Below are 20611 nucleotides of genomic sequence, written 5' to 3'. Positions count from 1 at the left end.
GCACACCAAACTCTCCAGGCCATCATTTCCTTCTCGGTTCACTGCACGCACCCAGCCACCAGACTATGCAGTGTATCATTCGCCTCACTGTTCACTGCACACACACACACACACACACACCAAACTCTGCAGTTTATCATTAACTCACGCTGTCCACTGCACACACTCACCCACGACACTATGCAGTGCATCATTGCCCCCAATGTTCACTGCACACACCCACACACTAAACTCTGCAGTGTACCTTTCACCTCACTGTTCATTGCCCACACCCAGCCACCAAACTCTGCAGTGTATCATTCCCCTCTCTGTTCACTGCACACACCCACACAGCAAACTCTGCAGTGTACCATTCCCTTCACTGTTCACTGCACACACCCACACACCAAACTATGCAGTGCATCATTCCCCTCACGGGCAACTGCACACATTCACCCACCAAACTATGCAGTGTATCATTCCCCCTTAATATACACTACACACTCCCACACACCAAACTCTGCAGGGGATCATTCCTCTCACTATTCACTGAACACACACACACACACACACTAAACTTGGCAGTGCATCATTCCCCTCACTGTTCACTGCACACACTCACCTACCAAACTGTGGAGTACATCATTTCCCTCAGTGTGCACTGCACACACTCTCACATCAAACTCTGTAGTGCAAAGGTCCACTCACTGTTCACTGCGCACACCCGCACACCAAACTCTACAGTGTATTATTCCCCTCACTGTTCATTGTGAAAGGACAAGGTCACAAAAGTAAAGATGCCCCACAAATGAGCCACCCATCACACACCATCCTCACACACCCTGATGCCAGTTCTCTCAACTGTCTCTCCCAGTTTCCCTCTCACATGGGCTCTCATTTTCTCATTTGCATCCTTGGCTTTTCCCAGTATCCCTTACACCTCCACCGCCTCTGTCCTTGTCTCACCTCTATCTCCCAGCATGCCCCTTATTCTTTCACCACTCGGTGCACCTTTCTCTTGGATCTATCCCATTTGTTCTCAGCTTTGCCTTTGCCCTACGCCCCTCGTTATCTCTCTCAGACTACCCCCTCTCGTCTCACTTCTATCTCTCGCCACAACCTCAACCTGTGCTTCTCTCAACTTTTCTCTCTCCTAGTTGCCCTCGGGCTCCATCCCACTCATTGTTAAGACTCCCCTTTTCAATTGCAGGCCTCCAACTGTCCGTTTCTCACTCACCTCCTTTTGTCTTCTCATGTTGTCACCATATTCTTTCTCAGTTTTCCTCACACCTCTATCAACCCCTTTTCCTCTCTGCTCTGTCAAGTTCATGATTCTTTCCCCACCTGCCATTCAGTCTCGGGAGGATAGCTCAGGGGCAACGTGCTTGCCTTGGAAACAAGACGACACGGAGCAAGCAGGTTCGATCTCCTGGTCTGCGCTTAGAAACCTCTGGGTATTAAGAGCGTTATAAATATCATTTCATTTCCTCTTTACTGTATGTGTCTCAACTCTTCTTGATTTGTCCTTCTTCCATTTCATCTTTCAACCCATCGCTCATTCCATATCTATTGTTTTCTTCTAGGCCACCCTTTTGACGGTTCCTACTCGACTTGCTGTACATATGTCTTTCCCTTCATCTCCCCCTCTTTCATTGTCTAGTGTCTGCTCGTTCCTGGGTCACCTCTATTGCACTGTATTCTGCTAATTTCCTCTCCCTCGTTCACTCTTATTGTGTCTTTATTCCAGTCGCACTTCCTTTTGTTTCCCACTTTCCTTTGCTATTATCCTTGGCTGCTTCCTTCCTCTTTGTCTTTTTTCTTTTCACGGCATTTCTTTCTTCATTTTTCCAGTTTCTTTTTTTAATTCCTGCATTCGTTTTCATTTCTTGATGTTTTCCCCTTTCATTCCTTTCTTTCCTGTTTTCATTTTCCTTGCCATTCATAATCTATGCACTAACCTCATCCTAGCTTTCTTGCCCTCTTTCCCACACTAAGCATCTCCTGCACTTCAACCACCCATTCCCCCAACGGCCCTTTTACTCTGCCTTTGTCTTAAGTGTTATTATTTTTTTTGCTTTCATTGTCTGGCTATCAAAAGCCTCCCCCCCTCTTCAACTCTCAGGTCTGTCTTATCCGTGTGGGTGGGGTGTGCCGGTGGGGGATTGATAGTCACACCTTGCCAAAACCCACAAGGTCCCATTGAAATTGAGGCCATTTTTGCTGACAAAGATGTGTCAGCCTGTAAGATAGTTGATGAGTCCATGAAGAGCAATGGCTATGCTTCCTGTGTTTGGGAGGGGGAGGTGAGTGGACGTTGCAAGGCACAGCAGACTTCTCCTCCTGTCCGGTGTCAATGTTGGCTGAGTAGTCCTTCTCTAGCTTTCCCTGATGATGGGGCACCCCCCCTTCACACTCTAAGCCCCGGGCAGCAGCCCACTTCTCCCACCGCAACAAACAGCACTGTCCCTAGCCCATTGGCTGTGTTGCCACGTCTTGGCCACAGATTTGCAACATATGTAAAACGCACTGTGTCTCAGACATGTAAACTCTACCTGGTCCCTAATGCTACAGATTGAATGCTGCTGTGTATTTTGCGCTTCATCTTTATACCCCCACTCTGCTCGAAACACTGACTGCCACATGTCTCCTGTGTGAAATAAAAGTTGTACATTATGGCCATCAGAGTTTTATTGGGCGCTGGTTGTCTGCCATCTCGGGCGGTACAACAAAAGGCAAACTTGCACACCCTTACGTCCTAGGAGGAGATGTCACTGGCCATGCCAAGAGTGTTTCATCCAATATTACGGGATCAAAACTTCTCAAGTATTGTTCCAGAGATTTTGAGTGCACTGCTCCCCGCCCTAAAATGCATGCTGGCATTGTCTCTTCCCTAGGTCCAAAGCTATAGCCATTCCCTCTCGATCTTTACATTGTTTATCTCTCCATAACCTACCTACTCAGACTGGGGGTCATTCTTTGGATCTCTTATTCATCTCCACCCATCTCTCAGCCACTAATACTACTGTCACCCACCCCTATTTGATCACTCCATTGCTTCCACCACCATCTCTCGTCCTCCTTCTGACCTCTTCTCACCACTTGCCTCACCTATTACTAAAAGGAAATGTAAACCTTCTGCCATTCCCCCCTTTCTGTCAGACCTACAGTTTTCATTATCCTTCTTCACATCGGATGCCTTTTCCACTAACACTGCCTTTACTCCAATTAGAAATCCCTACTATAGAACTCATTCTCCTTTCACATCTCACTGCTAACTTTCACACCTTAGTCTCAGCATCTTTAACCATGAGTCACCCCATTTATTCACTGTCTCAGCACAGACATGTGTCAGCTGCTGTGCAAATGGAGGCGTAGAATCTCGAATGAGGACCTGCAACTCTACCTCTCTACCATGTATTCTCTCAAGTCCTCTCTTGACAGAGCAGAAATGGAATGGTACCTCACCCTCGTTGACTCTCACTCCAACCCGCCTCACCAGCTACAGGGCATCCTAAACTCACTCCTCACTCCTCCTAAGTCTATGACTATCAACTCCACTCTCTCAGAGAACGATTTAGCTGAATACTTCACTGCAAACATTTCCAAAATTTGAGATTCTCTCCTGACCTTCCTCACACACCCTCCTCCAATATTCTATGCTCCACCTACACTACCACCATCCTCTTCCTCTATCTCACACTAACACTGAAGAAGTGCTATCTCTTTTGATGAAGGATGCCCCCTCTTATACCCCATCAGACCCTCTCGCTCCTCAGCTAATCAAGTCTATTGGCCCTTTAGTGGCCTCTCACCTCGCTGAACTCTTCAACCTATCCTTTGGCTCTGCTTGCTTTCCCTCTATATTCAAAACAGCTATGTTCATTCCTCTCCTAAAAATGCAAAGGGCTGACCCAAACCTACCAGCTAACCTTCTCCCTGTGCCCCTCATTGTGCACTTTAACGTGCTCGAAAGGGTTGTGTTCGACTAACACATTTCTTAGACATCCCGAACCTTCAAGACCCCCTACAAGCAGTTTTCTGCTCCTGTCACTCCACAGAAAATGATCGCAAGAATGTCTTCAACTTCATCGCCTCTGCGAAGCACTGCAACTGTTAGGGAGAATTCCCCAGAATGTCTAATTTCCCTTACCTGTTGAGTCCCTCAGCAGCTTTGCTGCATTACTAGGGTTTAATGTTTTCACCCGGTAAAAGTGTGAGCCTTTTTTTCCCACTCTTACATGTGTTTTGCCGTGTGTTGTACATTTTTATGCTCATGGGGTATTGAGTCTCACCCACTCCATAGGCATCATCTTTTTACTGTGTGTCACACAGCACCTTTAGTGCAATGACACAGAGTTGTCTTTTTAGACGTCCCACTTTAAACTCCATTTTCTGGGACTGACTACGCTCTCCCAGAACATGTAAAGTTGCCATTGACTTTACTAGTCTTTTTAAATGTACAGACCAAGTACAACCTATCTTCCAATAGAGTACTGGAGGGGTTAATAGTTATCCCCTTTTGTCTGATTCTCATGGAACATTATTATGTTCCCCTTTCTCTGCGAATTGGCTGGTGGCAGTGGTATCTACCATTTTTATGCTACCGCGGACTATGAAAATAGCCTTGGTAACGTTAGAGGCTATGGTGGTAGCCTCAAACTCTAACCCGCTGGACCTCTTTTATTTTATTTTGGTTCCGGTCAGGTTTATTCACCATTTCTTTTTGTAAAGGTATTTCTCGTGTTTTACTCTGCGTGCCAAACCAGGTTTGGTTCCTTTGTTCGCCGTCCTTTGGTGGGCTTCTGCACAGAAGCCCTCCTTAGGCGCCTGAGTGTCTGGGTGGGCAGGATGTGAGGGAGGGGTTTGATGCCCCCTGCACAGGGTCTCCTTGGAGACCCAAGTCACACTCTAGTTTGATTGGCTAGGTGGCTATCCTGCCAGGACAGCCACCCTACTGTGTGATTGACAGCCAGGCTGTGTGAATGGGGGACTTGGTGCATAAAAAGCCAATCTCTGGGACTGGAAGGCATAGTCGCCACTGGAACGAGAGAACTAACAAGAAGCTGAAGGAAGACGACTGCTGCAACTCCTGGACATCCCGGTGAAGCCCTGCTGCAGGTCCGAATCGCCTGAAACTTTGACGACAGAGGAGATCCACAAGGAATCTTCTTCTCTTGAGCCTGGTGGGAACAACTAGCTCGCCAAATGCCAGACACCGGTCCTCATCCTGGTCGAATTTGTTGTGCATCTCTGCAGTAGATCGGATAGCCAATGGGAAGAGAACCAGTTTGGGTTTTAAGGAGCGCACCTTTTATTCAATGTTTTTCTCCTCTGCTGGCTTCATCCCTGGGCAGTGCAGGACCCTCCAGCCGTCCTCCTTCTTGTCACCACGACTGAAGCTTCAGGAGCCATGAGCCTGCAGGAACTGCCAGGAACAACTGCCAAAGCTACAGCATTCTTCTTCTTTTAAAGTACTGTGCAAACTCGGTCATTCGTTCCGTCCGACCGCGGTGAAAGTGCTTGAAATCTTTCACCTTTCTGAAGGCCTGTCTTTCTCTTCTCCTTTGAATAACTTTTCCTCTGACCAACTTCATTTTGAACTCTTGGCAAAGAGTTAACTGCGAACTACTTTGAACTTTGTGATCCTCTGCAAAGACTCAGAACCATTAACATTGGCCCAGACCTATTGACTTGAATCCTAGTTCTAATAGCCTTTTCTAGATTGCCCTGCCTATGACTTGTTGGTGCTGTTGATTTGTGATGACCTTGTCTTTCCTCCCCTTTTAAATTGCTGAAGTGCCATTTTGCTCACACTACATTTTGAGCTTAACTTGTCCAGAATTGATTGGGGGTTGTTGTTGTATATTAAGACTGAGATTCTTTGCTGCTTTATGACAGTGAACTGTTTCATAACTGATGGTGTAAATAAATGTATATTCTTTTATTCAGAAACCTTGAATCAGTGTTTGCTTGAATCATAGTAATTGTTGTCCTTTGTGTAACTTCTTGTACTGCTCACTTTACTCTTGAGATAAGTCTGGCTGCTCAACCATCTCTACCACTTTGCTGTGTAGTACAGGCCTGTACCAAAGGTGAAATTGTACTTACACTTGTAGTCTTAATTGTGTGTGGTGTTCCCAAAGGGGACTGCATATGATTCTGCCTAACAGCAACCTATCCTATTTCTTAATTCTCCCTGTTTGATGCCTTTGACACTGTCAATAATTCTGATCTCCTTAATACTGTCTTTCTTCTTGGGATTCGCAATTTAGCCCTTTCCTGGATTGTATCCTACCTGGCTCCTCACCAATTCTATGTCTCCTGAAGCAACAACATCTCTCAGATCACTCTTCTGACTGTTGGTGTTCCCCAGGCTCTGCCCTGGGTCCTCTCCTCTTTAAACTCTATACCTCTGCTCTAGGGGCAAATCATCTCCTCCTTTGAGTTCTTGTACCAACTCTTCGCAGAAAACACCCAAATATTCTTCTTATTTCCCCGAGCTCTCCTCTGATTTCACTATCAACATTTCCAACTGTCTCTCTGCCATTAAATATTGGATGGGATGGCACACGCTGATGTTACACTCCACCAAAACAGAGGTGTTCTTCTTCCCTGCCAAATACTTTCTCCCATCTCTTCCCCTTCTTATCCAGTTCCCCCAGACACTCCCGCCTACTCTTCTTCAGGTAGAAGCCTCACTGTCATCTATGGCCCTTCTCATACCATCTCTACTTTCATCTCCAATGCTGTAACAATGGCTCACCTCAACCTCCTGAATATTAGGAAACTCAGACACCCCCTTCCTTTCAACACTGGCAAGCATCTCTTAACCACTCTTGTCCACTCTAAACTGGACTACCCGCCATCCCTGTGCTCCCCTTCGCTTCTGCTCTTTCTCTCTTTTTGCTCCTCTTGCTCCAGACATCCCAGAAACAGCCCAGACCATATTAAAAACCTACCTCCTTGCCTCTGAGTAGCCCTCATAACCTACCTCTGATCTGCTTTCTAGCAAGCACTATTGTCTTGCCTCTAACCTGCCTCTGTCCCTCAATTTCTCTGTTGCTACTCTAGCACTTTATCCATCATGGTCACACCCCTAACACAGCTGGCCGTACTGCCTACCTGCACTTAAAAATGTCTTATGTTGATTGTCCGCAATATATGTAGGTCCACCCATGTATTGTCTCTGGTGACTGTTGTTACATGTGCAAAGATAAACTGTTTTATGTACATAGTTGCCCATGAATCGTTTAATGTATATATATTCAATGTCGTGCCTGGATTGAGGCGCACACACAATTAAGCCTATTGTAAAGTTGAATTTCCCAGGACCAGCATTTTTCTTGCCGACAGCAGGTCAGCCACAAATGAAGTGGTCTGACTGGAGGGAAGGCGTTTTGAAGTACATGCATGGGGTTTATTTAGGTACATTTGCCACAGATGGTAAAGATTCACTATTATACCATTGCTTGGGTCAGGAGCCGCAGGCCGTTTTTAGGAAACTGACAGACTTAACTGATGGTGAAGCAGAAGGCCTAAATCGTTTTGAAAATCCTTAAAAAAGATGGACAAGCATTTTTACTAAAAGAGACAATTATACGTTTTTCGCAAGGTATCACCTCAGAGGGCGAGAACGAAAGAAAGATGAATCTATTGTGGAATGTATGACAGTTTTGCATTGCTTGGCTAGTAAATGTGATTTTGACCATTGTAGAGATGAGCACATGCTGGATCAACTAATGAGAAGATGTTGAGATCACAAGGTGCGAGAGACGATATGGCGAAAAGGTAGCACTGGAGTGGATGTGACTTTGGAAAGAGCCATAGATATTGCTAGAACATTAATCGAGAACCCAGTGAAAGCGAAAAAGGCTATGGACACAATGGACTGGATTTTCACAATAGAGAATCTAAGTTTAAAGACTGATACAAATACCTTCCAGTCCGTGGATAAAAAATTCGGGGCACTTATAAAAATACTTAGTGAAATTTGCTGATTGGAAAATAAGGAAGAAATTCCTCAGATTATGGCTAAATATCACTCAAACTGGGGAGGTGCTCTCAAAAAGAGGAATGAAGGAGCAAACTAAGTTCTGCTGCATTCGGTGAAAAACCCCTGAGGAACAAACACTTAAACACCTAATAATGTACTGCAAGGGAACTTGGCAGGTAAGTTCTCTACTTTTTGCCAGATATGGAGTGGATTCGACAAGCCATGGCAGGACATGTTTTGGGATTGGTTAATCTCAGGTCAATCCCACACACTCTCAATCACAGTTGTGCAGGTGTTGGACAAATTTTATATAGTATTCTAAAAGAGCACAGCTTTCGTAAAGCCTGTAAAGAGTTGCCCCTGGTATGCTTGTTAGCATTCAGAGATGTTTGATCGGCTCCTGCTCTAAATTCCCAATTCTCCAATTGTCCTTAATTTTTCTGCCTCTAATCTTTCTGCGCTGCAATATTTTGTATCCATTTTGATATTGCATTTATGAAACGGTTGTCAAATTCTTTTTTAAGTTTTATATGCTGTATTTTTATGTATTTTTTTGTATTTTTATGTTTATTATGTGTTGCAATAACTGCACTTGTAAAACTGTCACGATTTTGTGTATATGTAAAAGGTTAAACTTTAACCAAATACAATTAAAAAAAAAGAATCCTGGAATCACTGAGTTTGCGCTTCCTGACGCGGGCTTTTGCGCATGAGGATTTTAGCGACGCAGTCCTGAGACTGCGATCAGGTGTGTATAAAGCAACATGGTTTGTTGCGTAGAAGTGTCATGGTATTTTTGAAGGAGACAAGAGCTGCCGCTTCCAGAACCACTATGCTTTGTAGCGCACATGTGTATGTGGTTTGAAGAGGAGACTTTTTAGTTTCCATCTAAACAACAGCCGTCATATTCTTTCCTTAATTGTCCTGGCAACTCTTTTTGTTTCCTGGAGGCCAGCACTGTAAAACGTTTCCCAACAAGTCTCCCTTTTCTGTAGCTACGCACAACAAGAGAACATGTGTGGGAGTGTGTGTTGTGATGTCTTATGACAATAGTTGTCTGTTGGACATGTATCACAGCGCAGTATTTACTTATTTATTTTATGTATAATGTGCTGGGACGAGGCCATTAGGCATGGAAGCCAAGACAAGACAAACAAACAGAAAGAAAACAAGGATTCTAGGTGATGGAAGGACAGACCTTAGAGGAAATCATAATTCGAATCGGAAGGTCTTCAGGAACCATTTGAAGGAACCAAGAGAGGAGCAGGACCTTATATCTGGTGGCAGCGTGTTCCAAAGGCGCAACGCTGCCATAAGGAAAGAGCCCCCCAGAAACATAGACAGTTTTGCTTTCGGGGTCAGCAAGAGCCCCGAATTGTTCATTCTCAGGGTGCGTCTTGCTGGCACCCAACTCAATAAGGCTGACAGGCAGGTTGGGATTTTTTCAAAAAGGCATACGTGAGCGATGCAGTGTGCGAAACAGAACACACTTCCTAATGGGAAAGCAGTGCAGAGATTTTCTTGCCAATGATGCATGATTCCCTAGTTATTTTAGAAAATGTTTTATTTGATATCTAATATAAGTGTTTGTTTGATTACATCAATAAAAGTTCAAGGCCTACCTTAGGGACCAGTCCGTCCCACTTAGATATTTGGATATAGATTGTGTTGCACATAAAGTTTTAAGAGGATTTGGTCCACTTACAATTATCTTTTGTCCCCATTTTCTCTCTTTTTTCAAAGATTATGAAAGATTTATCAAACTGAGACAATAACGCTTCAAACCAGAACTTGTGCATATATCTAAGCGGGACGGACTGGTCCCTAAGGTAGACCTTGAACTATTATTGATGTAATTAAACAAACACTTATATTAGATACTAAATAAAACATTTTCTAAAAAACTAGGGAATCAAACCCCACGTACTTCTTTTTCGGTTTTCAGAATTGAGATTGCGTAATTCTTTTCATGGTAAGTTAAGCCTTGGTTATTCAAGGATAAGCCTTGCAGCATTTGCCTGGGGGGTGCATTCACACATAGGAGCACTACTAATGTAGAATTTGGTTAATGGGTTACAATTGCAATGATTCACCTACCACCTAATGGTGATTTATCAATGTTTCTGGACACTGGACTCTATACTGGCCTTCACATATGCCTTGGTGAATTTTATATAAATATCACTTTTCATGCTTAAATGTTTTTAGACAATTACACATTTTTAAATTGGTACATAAATGACTGATGGCGTCACACAAAGAAATAATGCTGATTTGAAATTGTATTTTCTTTCTTTTTGTTGAATCATGTCCACGCGCTTTGCTTTTCCCCAATGTCAACCTCCTGTGCGGTATGTGTTATTTCAACTTCAAATTTGATATTTGAATTTGCATTTTCAATGTTTTATATTTCTTTGCTTTTTGCTCTTGGCCAATTTGCCTTGATTAATGTGTCTGCCTTAATTTTGGAATAATGATAATATACAGCCTTGAGAACTACCGAGTGGGTCAAAACACGTGTTGGCTGTTCTGCTGAACAATAAGAAATGAAATACAATACTTTGTGCAATTCAAGATATTGCTCATATCAAGACTCTGCTGAGTTATTTCAACTACATTTTGTTCAACTACCTGTGACTTAAATAGACTATTATTTATATGAGAATAACATTTGCACCAAGCGCAAATTTTGTCTCGAATCATTCCCGCTAATATATTCAACTATTTTGAACCATTGTGGGTGGTCCACAGTTATCGAGATTTTCACTGCTGGTCCTTTTGCTAACATAGTTTGGAGAATAGTGCACAGTCATTGGTATCTAACCCTCTGTCACGTGTACTTTTCATATCGGAATCTATTTGTATTTCTGTAACAAGATGTTGAACAGGTGTGAGGTAAGTTGCACAGTCTTGCACACCATGTCTGAGGTACTTGCTTTGAGCATGTAATGCTCCTTTAGTGGCATCTGCCAATAAGGCAAGGGGGATAGGGCACACATCGGTTTTTTGAGATAAGATGCCATACAATACGTGAAGGTCCTACCTTGACAGCAACTGAAATGGTGAGCTTTCCCGAAACAACCCAGACGCAAACCGGCAATAACCGGCCTAGCAAACGCGCCGGTGCTAATGCGCAGCTGATGTTGTTTAAAGGCCTGGTTACCCCGGGAAGTGCAGTTCAAAGCAACTACAGCATGCATTAGTAGCTCTGCTATAAGAGAGCATGTTGCAGAGCACGCAACGTTTTGAAAACACAGGTTGTGGTGAAAGCCTACAGTACCCGGAAAGTCAAATCTGGTATATTTGTGCAAAACAGACACCAACAGTCTAGTTGCTGTGTTACGCCAATCAAACTAAACAGTGAATGAGCAGTCCTTACTGCTTGGAAACTTTCACAAAATTCACCCAATAAATGCATTACACATTTTTTTCATGCTGTCACAAAGGGTGAAAAGACACCACACTCATACCGTGCGTACCAGTAATGTCTATTAGGGCCTGGTTTGCATTTTCCAAAACTCAAGAAAAGAATCAATCAAAAAATATTGCTTAGAGCTGATTTCAGCAGCTTTAGAACAAGTATTGAGAGTGGCACACCCTGAGTCTTATTGATTTATCTTACAAAATGCCAATAATTCATCATTTGCTGGGTGGGACACATAATTCTGCCAATACACCAAGGAAAGCACCACAATGGTAAGGTCTGAAAGTAAAAGATGCACCCGGACACATACTTGGAGCCTGAAAAAAATGCCACTGAACTAAGATGCGGGCAACGACCTATTGCACTGCAAATGGTTTTAATCATATGCTCTTACCTTTCAATATAGAAAATGCTGTTACTCGAAACCCCTCTTCCTGCAGTGTGGGAGGTAGAACTCCAGAAGCTTCCAGGGCTTTCCTGGGGGCAATGATCATCTCTCATTCATAGGTGTTGCAATACCCCAAGAAGGGTATTAAGAGGTAGCACAGTAATGGATGCGAGCGATGCAAACTGAGGCAGAGGGCACGGGTATCATCCTCCCTGCACATATTTTATAGCGTTGCTGCTTCTTTGAGGGACCCTCTTCTACTTATTGTAAGAAATAAGCACTCCGCTTATGTACGGCTCTCAACAGCATGTGTGGATGTGAAACGCTCAAGAAGGTTATGCTATGTTGACTTACACCGCGTTCCGCTACCACCCAGAGGCCGTCTCCAGGCGTACTAACATTGGTACAACCATAATCGTGTCAATGATAACAACGACCTGTCACATTATTCTAACCACGCCACTTCAAACAAGATATCCAATACACAGCCTGTGTTCTAGCTTGTCTAAGGCTACACATAGGGCACCGTTTTAATGAGCCATGTGTCTGCATTGACCAGCAAACACGCATGTGAAACTCCTTCTAAGCATAAGCACGAGGGCGCCTCCTCTGTCAATAACATGCATGTAGGTCATCAGTGCCCTTAGAAAGCTTTGCCCTGAAACCCGGAGAAGCAATATTATCAATGACCAGCATTTTTCTCACAGGGGGATTTCCTGGACTAGAAAAACTGTAGCACTTTTGTTACTGAAACAACTGGAAGGAACTCAAAGGTTGCTTCAATAAAGTGAAAAAAAGATATGCTCATACTAGAAATTCCCTTTTATTAAATGTTCCTTTGTAAAGGAAAGCTTTGGAATATTAAGTATAATTTATAAATATCCATAGGCAGAAATAGCATGTAGGTGTAATCACTTCCAGCCCGTAGACCAAGGGTGTGCAAACTTTGGCTCTCTAGATGTGTTACACTACAACTCCCATCAGCCCTAACTAGCATGGTCAACAATGAGGGCTCATGGGACACGTAGTCCACAACATCTGGAGAGGCACAGGTTGCCCTAGATAATATTCCTACTGTAGCAACAGAGAGTACTTTTCAAGAGAGAGATATTAGTCAGATAGATAATAATCTAAAGAAAAAAGTGACCAAATAGGAAAAATCTGTTTTCACTACCCGCTTCCTTCATGAAGAGAAAACTACAGAATGTTTCAAGCAAGTCCATCTTTCACCCCCTGCCCCCAGAAAAAGATATAAGAATACATTTTAGATTCCAGTCTCTCTCACAAATCTGGATCAACAGTCCTGCACAATCATCATGTTGAGAAGAAATGGTTTAGAGCACGCAGGAAAATAGAAATCAATGAGGTCCTTCTGCCTGGTGTGTGCTTTGTGCAGGCTCCTAAATTAAGACCATTCCCCTACTTACGATCCAATATTGAATTCGGTTTTTAATTGTGTCCGCAAAATGTGTATATGCATTTCACATTTAAACATACAGTGGGTGCGCAAAGTAAATCCTGACAACTCAATATTAGTGTTGCAATTATTTACCCTAATCTATCTATAACAAGTAACTGACACATCAGAAACTTGCATCAGAGTGCAAGCATGTCCACATGAAAAAGGAGCAAATAACATCTAAGGGGCATACACAGAGACCACCCACTAGATCCAAGGAATACATTGAGAGGATAATTGATATTTAGGGATTCCACCAGAAGTCGGGAAAGATGACTGGGTGCAATGGCCCCTGGGGGAAAAAGGCCCAAAGCAACTTGGTATGGGTCTGCCTCAAGAGGAGGTCAGCGCTGGGTAGTACTCGGCCTTCTGCTGAAACACTGACTGGATATTGCTCTAACTCTAGGGCAGGGGTCAGCATCCTGCAGCTCTCCAGATGTTCTGGACTATGACTCCCATGATCCCTCACCATTGACTATGCTGGCTCGGACTGATGGGAGCTGTGGTCCAAAAGGAAGCTCACAGACCCCTGCTCTAAAGCAACCCAGCTCCAGGTGTGGTTCAAGCTCCAGAAAAGTCTGGATTATCTAGGGCTCTTCTTTCAAGGGATACTCTCATTAGACATGGCCTGTCTAGATATGATCTTCCTACACAGCACTACATTTGGATGAGGGCATGTCTAAATAGTTCTAGAAGTGGCTATAGCCAAATAAAGAGCCCACTCTATATTTGCCATAACCTCTGGAAAAGATCATTGTTAACTATTATGATAGATCAAGATGCAGCTCCATGGCAGACATGGCTCAGCTACCAGAAGAGCCAATTGACTGTGACTAGATAAAGGGCATATTCTACTAATTACTTTAGCATCAAATGAAGCCATTTCTAAACGTTGTAGTAGCAGAAGAGGAGGACCCATTCGAGATATAGCCAAACTTACAGAGGAGGTAGGTAACCTCTGAATATGACTCCGTTAGAAGACAGCCATTCAAGATACTATACAATTGGAAGAAGGCACCAATACAAGAAATGGCCGTAGATCGACTGCATACGGCCCAGGGTGCACTGGGGTCCAGGTATAAATGTAGCTGTAGCCTCATCGGAGGCCGGCTCGAGAAAGAATGTTAAGTTCAAATGCCACACGCAGCTCTATACCCCAAAAAGGATTCTAACATGGGAAAGCCTCTTGCATATTGCAAATGGTGAATGAGGAGTTTTTTGTTTTATGTATTTATTAATTTATTTAGTGTTTTATAATTCTTCACTAGTGCACAGTATACTTCGGAGTGCGAAGGCTAGAAGGGAGGGAAAGAAGGATGGCGGATGGGAAGGTATCACACAAAGAAAAGAACTGACCAATGAAGTGTGCTGATAATAAGTACAGCACACTAAGTCACTTAAATTACTAACCTCACTTTATCTTTGCGATCTTTGTCCTATTGTTTGCAATTGATTTGGAACTCACTAGAAATGTCGTTAGACACATATCGATGTGTTGTTTTAATATTGGTGTATTTTGAATTATGAATACCTTTAGTTTAACCAGTTTTAGACTATTACCTGTTCATTAACGACAGAGTGATTCACACTCATGTCCCACTGTTGGTTCCTGCTGTACCATATTGTGTCAAAGGGTGGGGTAGCCTGTTCTCACCTGCATCTCGTTCCAATTGATTTGTCCCTCACAAGTCAGGCACCCCGACAACAAAAAAGAGGGGTTTTGAGTCGCGAGAGGATAGCTCACGGGCAAAGTGCTTGTCTTGGAAGTAAAACGACGTAGAGCAAAGCACAGGTTCGATCCCCAGGTTCGCGCTTAGAAAACTCTGGGTATTATGCGTGTTATAAATAACCAATAATTAATTATAATTCTTCTGTGTTGCAGTCACAGCAACTTTGACGTAGCACTTCATTCTTCAGAAGTTTGTAAATGTATACGATTTAATTGTCTAATAATAGCACCTATCAATATAGTGCCTAGAATAGGAGATGTACAGTATGAAGCAAATTATGAAAACATGATCATTTTAAAATTATTATTATTAGCACTTTAAGGGGAAGGCAGAATAGTATGGTTACACACATGGAACCTACTTTGGAGCAGGGCCAGACACTCAAAGCTCTAAAATAGGACGGGACGTTGACCCATAAAACAGTAAAAATAAATATGGGTTTTCAAAATAACCAACAAATACCCAAACAATGTCTATTGAAAGTTTGATATGTCAATATACTTAATAAATATTCAATGAGAATATCACGGAAATATGAGTGGATTTCACTATCCGTTGGATATGATAAGAGAAGTCTTTATAATTGTAATATTGAACAACCGTACATGTCTGCCATCCAGTGGTGGAAGTGAGCGGGATCGGTCGGGTGCGGTGTTCCACTACTTTCATTTTTCACTGTTAACAGCTCCACTTCTTTTTGCAATCATGTTCACCATTCTGGAACGGTTCTTTCTGAAGTTAAAGCATGCTCCTCCACTTTACCACTGGATATCAGTTACAGCTGAACTGAAATTGATTTCAACTCAATTAGCTGTCAACCAGCATAACGCACGTTGCTCCTTTCCTTCCTGCTCTGTACCCCACTGAAATCACAGCTCCACTACTTTTTTGGTACACTTCTTTCACTACTGTCAACAATTTACATGGTATTGTTCCTTTTGTGACTACGTCTCACCCGTCTCGTAGTCCTGGGTCACCTGCGGATAACTCAGAAAGGTCTGGCAGGCTACTAATATAACATTGCAGAGCAAGCAGCATGGTAAAAAAGCATGGGTAACAGAGGGTACTCGCCAACAACCAATGCAACAAGCAACCAATTACAAATCCTAGTACTGTCACCAACTTAATACAGGCACCGCACAGGCAGCGATGCAGTGCTCAGCAGTCAACACACAACAGCTCGAGATAATTACTAAGCTGAAATTGGAGTGTTTGCGGAAAACCATAACTGCGACAGCATGAAGCTGGTGCAGTCTTGATGCTCATACCTTGATTGAGTCGCTGTCGCTTATAACACTTGGATTAGGGCCATTCCTTTCATTACTATCCCATAGGCACACGTGTGTAAAATACAAGTCTACTGCAAATCCTTTATCTCGTAATGATCATGGAATTATTCATCGTTCCGTTGGATTTCGAAGCCACGGTGCACATTATTATCAAACATACAACATGCAGTTGCCTTGGACTTACCCAATAAAAGTCTCCTTTTGTCTTTGCAGTCTGGTGTGTTCCAGTAGTTTGTACATGAGGCCCATGGCAACACAGACACAAACGAGGCAAAAAGGTAGAAGAGGGTGTAGCACATGATGATGTTGTAGTATATGGCAATGAGCACCGATATGATCAGCATAGCAATACCACAACCTGAGGAAGACAATGCAGAGCATTAGTATGCGACCATTCACCAGCATAGCAATACCACAACCTGAGGAAGACAATGCAGAGCATTAGTATGCGACCATTCATCAGCATAGCAATACCACAACCTGAGGAAGACAATGCAGAGCATTAGTATGCGACCATTCATCCGCATAGCAATACCACAACCTGAGGAAGAAAATGCAGAGCATTAGTATGCGACCATTCATCAGCATAGCAATACCACAACCTGAGGAAGACAATGCAGAGCCTTAGTATGCGACCATTCACCAGCATAGCAATGCCACAACCTGAGGAAGACAATGCAGAGCATTAGTATGCGACCATTCATCCACATAGCAATACCACAACCTGAGGAAGACAATGCAGAGTATTAGTATGCGACCATTCACCAGCATAGCAATACCACAACCTGAGGAAGACAATGCAGAGCATTAGTATGCGACCATTCATCAGCATAGCAATACCACAACCTGAGGAAGACAATGCAGAGCATTAGTATGCGACCATTCATCAGCACAGCAATACCACAATCTGAGGAAGACAATGCAGAGCATTAGTATGCGACCATTCATCAGCATAGCAATACCACAATCTGAGGAAGACAATGCAGAGCATTAGTATGCGACCATTCATCAGCACAGCAATACCACAATCTGAGGAAGATAATGCAGAGCATTAGTATGCGACCATTCATCAGCCCAGCAATACCACAACCTGAGGAAGACAATGCAGAGCATTAGTATGCGACCATTCATCAGCCCAGCAATACCACAACCTGAGGAAGACAATGCAGAGCATTAGTATGCGACCATTCATCCACATAGCAATACCACAACCTGAGGAAGACAATGCAGAGCATTAGTATGCGACCATTCATCAGCCCAGCAATACCACAACCTGAGGAAGACAATGCAGAGCATTAGTATGCGACCATTCATCCACATAGCAATACCACAACCTGAGGAAGACAATGCAGAGCATTAGTATGCGACCATTCAATACATTGGTTAAAAGGAAAGAGCTTAAAACCATATAGGAGACAAGGGATTCCACCTACACATACCCAACTTTCCCTTCAAGTCAATGATTAACCTCTTTCCATGCCCCTTCCGGTTACCATCGATCCATCACCCGGTGCCACTGGTTCTTCTCCTGGATGGCACACCCTTTAGACATCCCAATGCTAACCTGAAACCCTGCAGATCCTACAGAATATACATTCGACAATCCAACAACGAGTTCTCGTGCTTCTTCTTGGACCCGTCGTCGCTGAAACTATCCTTTCCACCTTTGTTCATTAAATTTCTTCTTTTGCATTTTTTAAACAGGACTCTGTGACCCAATCACTTAAGGAAGCCATTGGTGGACTCCGGGCCCAAGCTCCTTTTACGGTGCATATGTTTTGCAGTTTGTCTTGAACTGGGCTAAGTTGAGTTGGAGACCATCTCAACTGTTATGGGGCCAAATGATCAATCCTTTGCCCTTGTGCAAAAAAATTGAGCAAATGCATTTAGCGCCAATGTTGCTGCTCGGAGAACATGGAATGGAGCAAACAGGTGTAGCCCCAATCTGTATTATCTAAAAATGTTTTTGCGAGAACAAAAATGATGCAGGCTGTTTTACTTACTGTGTTTGCTGCCTAACATGAAAATAAATGCATTTCTTTTTGTGTTATGCAGTAAACATAGTACAAAAACAGTCTGATTCATTTTTTCCCTACGGTAAATGTTTTTAAATAAAACTGATTATGACAAATCCTGTTGGCTTCATTCTGTAATATCTAAGCAATGGCTCCGTTTTGAGCACCAGCACAAATGTTAGATAATCTGGCCCGTGATATTCATTTGGTCGCCCTAACCGATGGTCAAAATATGCATCCTTTTTTGTGTAGGATCCTTCCGGTAAATGCTCGCAATTGCCTACGGACGAACACTACCTGCACATTGCAGGATGCCCCCTTTGCAAGACTGTCAGGAGTGCAGCGGACCTCTGCTTGCTCGTTATTCCTTCTTATGCGCTCAAGGTGTGTCTCTGAAGCTGGGGTGCATCACGGCCCCCTCTAACAAAAGACGCCTTCTTTAAGGGCTCTGCCAGGCCGCCTTCTTTAAGGGCTCTGCCAGGCCGTTGCTCCTTCATATGCACTCTAGGTTTGTCTGTGATCCCGGGGTACACCAATGGGTACAACATCCTTTCATCAGCGGTCGGTCTTTCAATCGGCTTTTTATGAGTTTTTTTTTAACAAAGAAACTCATTGAAATATATAGGGATGTTGGGAAAGTGTATATAAGTGGTGGGGGGATTGGCAATAGTTAAAAAAAACAATAGGGGGTGGGGGAACCTCCAAAAATAAAAATAAATCAATTTCAATTCGTTTTTAGTTGAAAAATACTCATACAAAACCCATCGAAATTATGACCATCGATGAAATGACATAGAACCACACTAGTCCTCTAACAAAAGATGTCTCCTGTAAAGGCTCTGCGAGGCTGTTACTCGTTCGGATGCACTCTGGTCGTGTCTTTCATGCTGGCATCTGTGGCCTTCTCTAGTGAAGGATGTCTCCTGTAAAGGCTCTGCGAGGCCGTTACTCGTTCGGATGCACTCTGGTCGTGTCTTTCATGCTGGCATCTGTGGCCTTCTCTAGTGAAGGATGTCTCCTGTAAAGGCTCTGCGAGGCCGTTACTCGTTCGGATGCACTCTGGTCGTGTCTTTCATGCTGGCATCTGTGGCCTTCTCTAGTGAAGGATGTCTCCTGTAAAGGCTCTGCGAGGCCGTTACTCGTTCGGATGTACTCTGGTCGTGTCTTTCATGCTGGCATCTGTGGCCTTCTCTACTGAAGGACGTCTCCTCTAAAGGCTCTGCGAGGCTGTTACTCGTTTAGATGCACTCTGGGTGTGTCTCTGATGTTGGTGGTGCATCTCTGGCCTTCTCTTTTAAAGGATGTCTCCTGTGAAGGCTCTGCGAGGCCGTTACTCGTTCGGATGTACTCTGGTCGTGTCTTTCATGCTGGCATCTGTGGCCTTCTCTAGTGAAGGATGTCTCCTGTAAAGGCTCTGCGAGGCCGTTACTCGTTCGGATGCACTCTGGTCGTGTCTTTCATGCTGGCATCTGTGGCCTTCTCTAGTGAAGGATGTCTCCTGTAAAGGCTCTGCGAGGCCGTTACTCGTTCGGATGCACTCTGGTCGTGTCTTTCATGCTGGCATCTGTGGCCTTCTCTAGTGAAGGATGTCTCCTGTAAAGGCTCTGCGAGGCCGTTACTCGTTCGGATGCACTCTGGTCGTGTCTTTCATGCTGGCATCTGTGGCCTTCTCTAGTGAAGGATGTCTCCTGTAAAGGCTCTGCGAGGCCGTTACTCGTTCGGATGTACTCTGGTCGTGTCTTTCATGCTGGCATCTGTGGCCTTCTCTACTGAAGGACGTCTCCTCTAAAGGCTCTGCGAGGCTGTTACTCGTTTAGATGCACTCTGGGTGTGTCTCTGATGTTGGTGGTGCATCTCTGGCCTTCTCTTTTAAAGGATGTCTCCTGTGAAGGCTCTGCGAGTTAGGATGCACTCTTTGTGTATCTCTGATGCTGGTGGTGCATCTGTGGCCTTCTCTAGTGAAGGATGTCTCCTGTTAAGGCCTGTGCTGCGCGTTCTGTACCATTCAGTTGTTCGGTGGATACCCATGTATTTCACCACCAGACTCTCTCCTTGCGCTGCTCTCTGCTCCAACGTTCTTTAGAAGGACCTGCAATGTGATGCTACGTGTCTTTGGGGCTATGTACAGCGTGTCTGATTGGTCGGTCACCCAGGTTCTACACTGTAATATAGGAGTGAGAGGCGTCCAGGTTCCTTGCTTGGGGGTCTCTCGGCCGCGCCTTCCTTTTTGCCTCATGCCACAGCAGGCAAAGCTTGTTCAGTGTTTGTTCCATCTAATAACATAATAACCACATGTTCTCAAGTTGCCAGCAGCTGTGGGTGGGTTTTCATTTC

The 20611-nt window shown here is 43.9% G+C and overlaps 1 protein-coding gene across 1 annotated transcript in view; it reads right to left on the bottom strand.

Moving 5' to 3' along the window:
- SLC6A5 (solute carrier family 6 member 5) overlaps window positions 1-20611 on the bottom strand; it is a 426034-nt gene that overhangs the window by 347669 nt on the left and 57754 nt on the right. The window contains exon 5 of the mRNA XM_069623483.1: window positions 16447-16620. Within this exon, the coding sequence (XP_069479584.1) occupies window positions 16447-16620 (174 nt within the window). The remainder of the gene's footprint in view (window positions 1-16446; window positions 16621-20611) is intronic.

The sequence above is a fragment of the Ambystoma mexicanum genome, chromosome 11, assembly GCF_040938575.1.
Source record: "Ambystoma mexicanum isolate Mex_15411 chromosome 11, UKY_AmexF1_1, whole genome shotgun sequence".
NCBI lineage: Eukaryota > Metazoa > Chordata > Amphibia > Caudata > Ambystomatidae > Ambystoma > Ambystoma mexicanum.
This window is presented reverse-complemented; position numbering and strand designations above follow the sequence as displayed.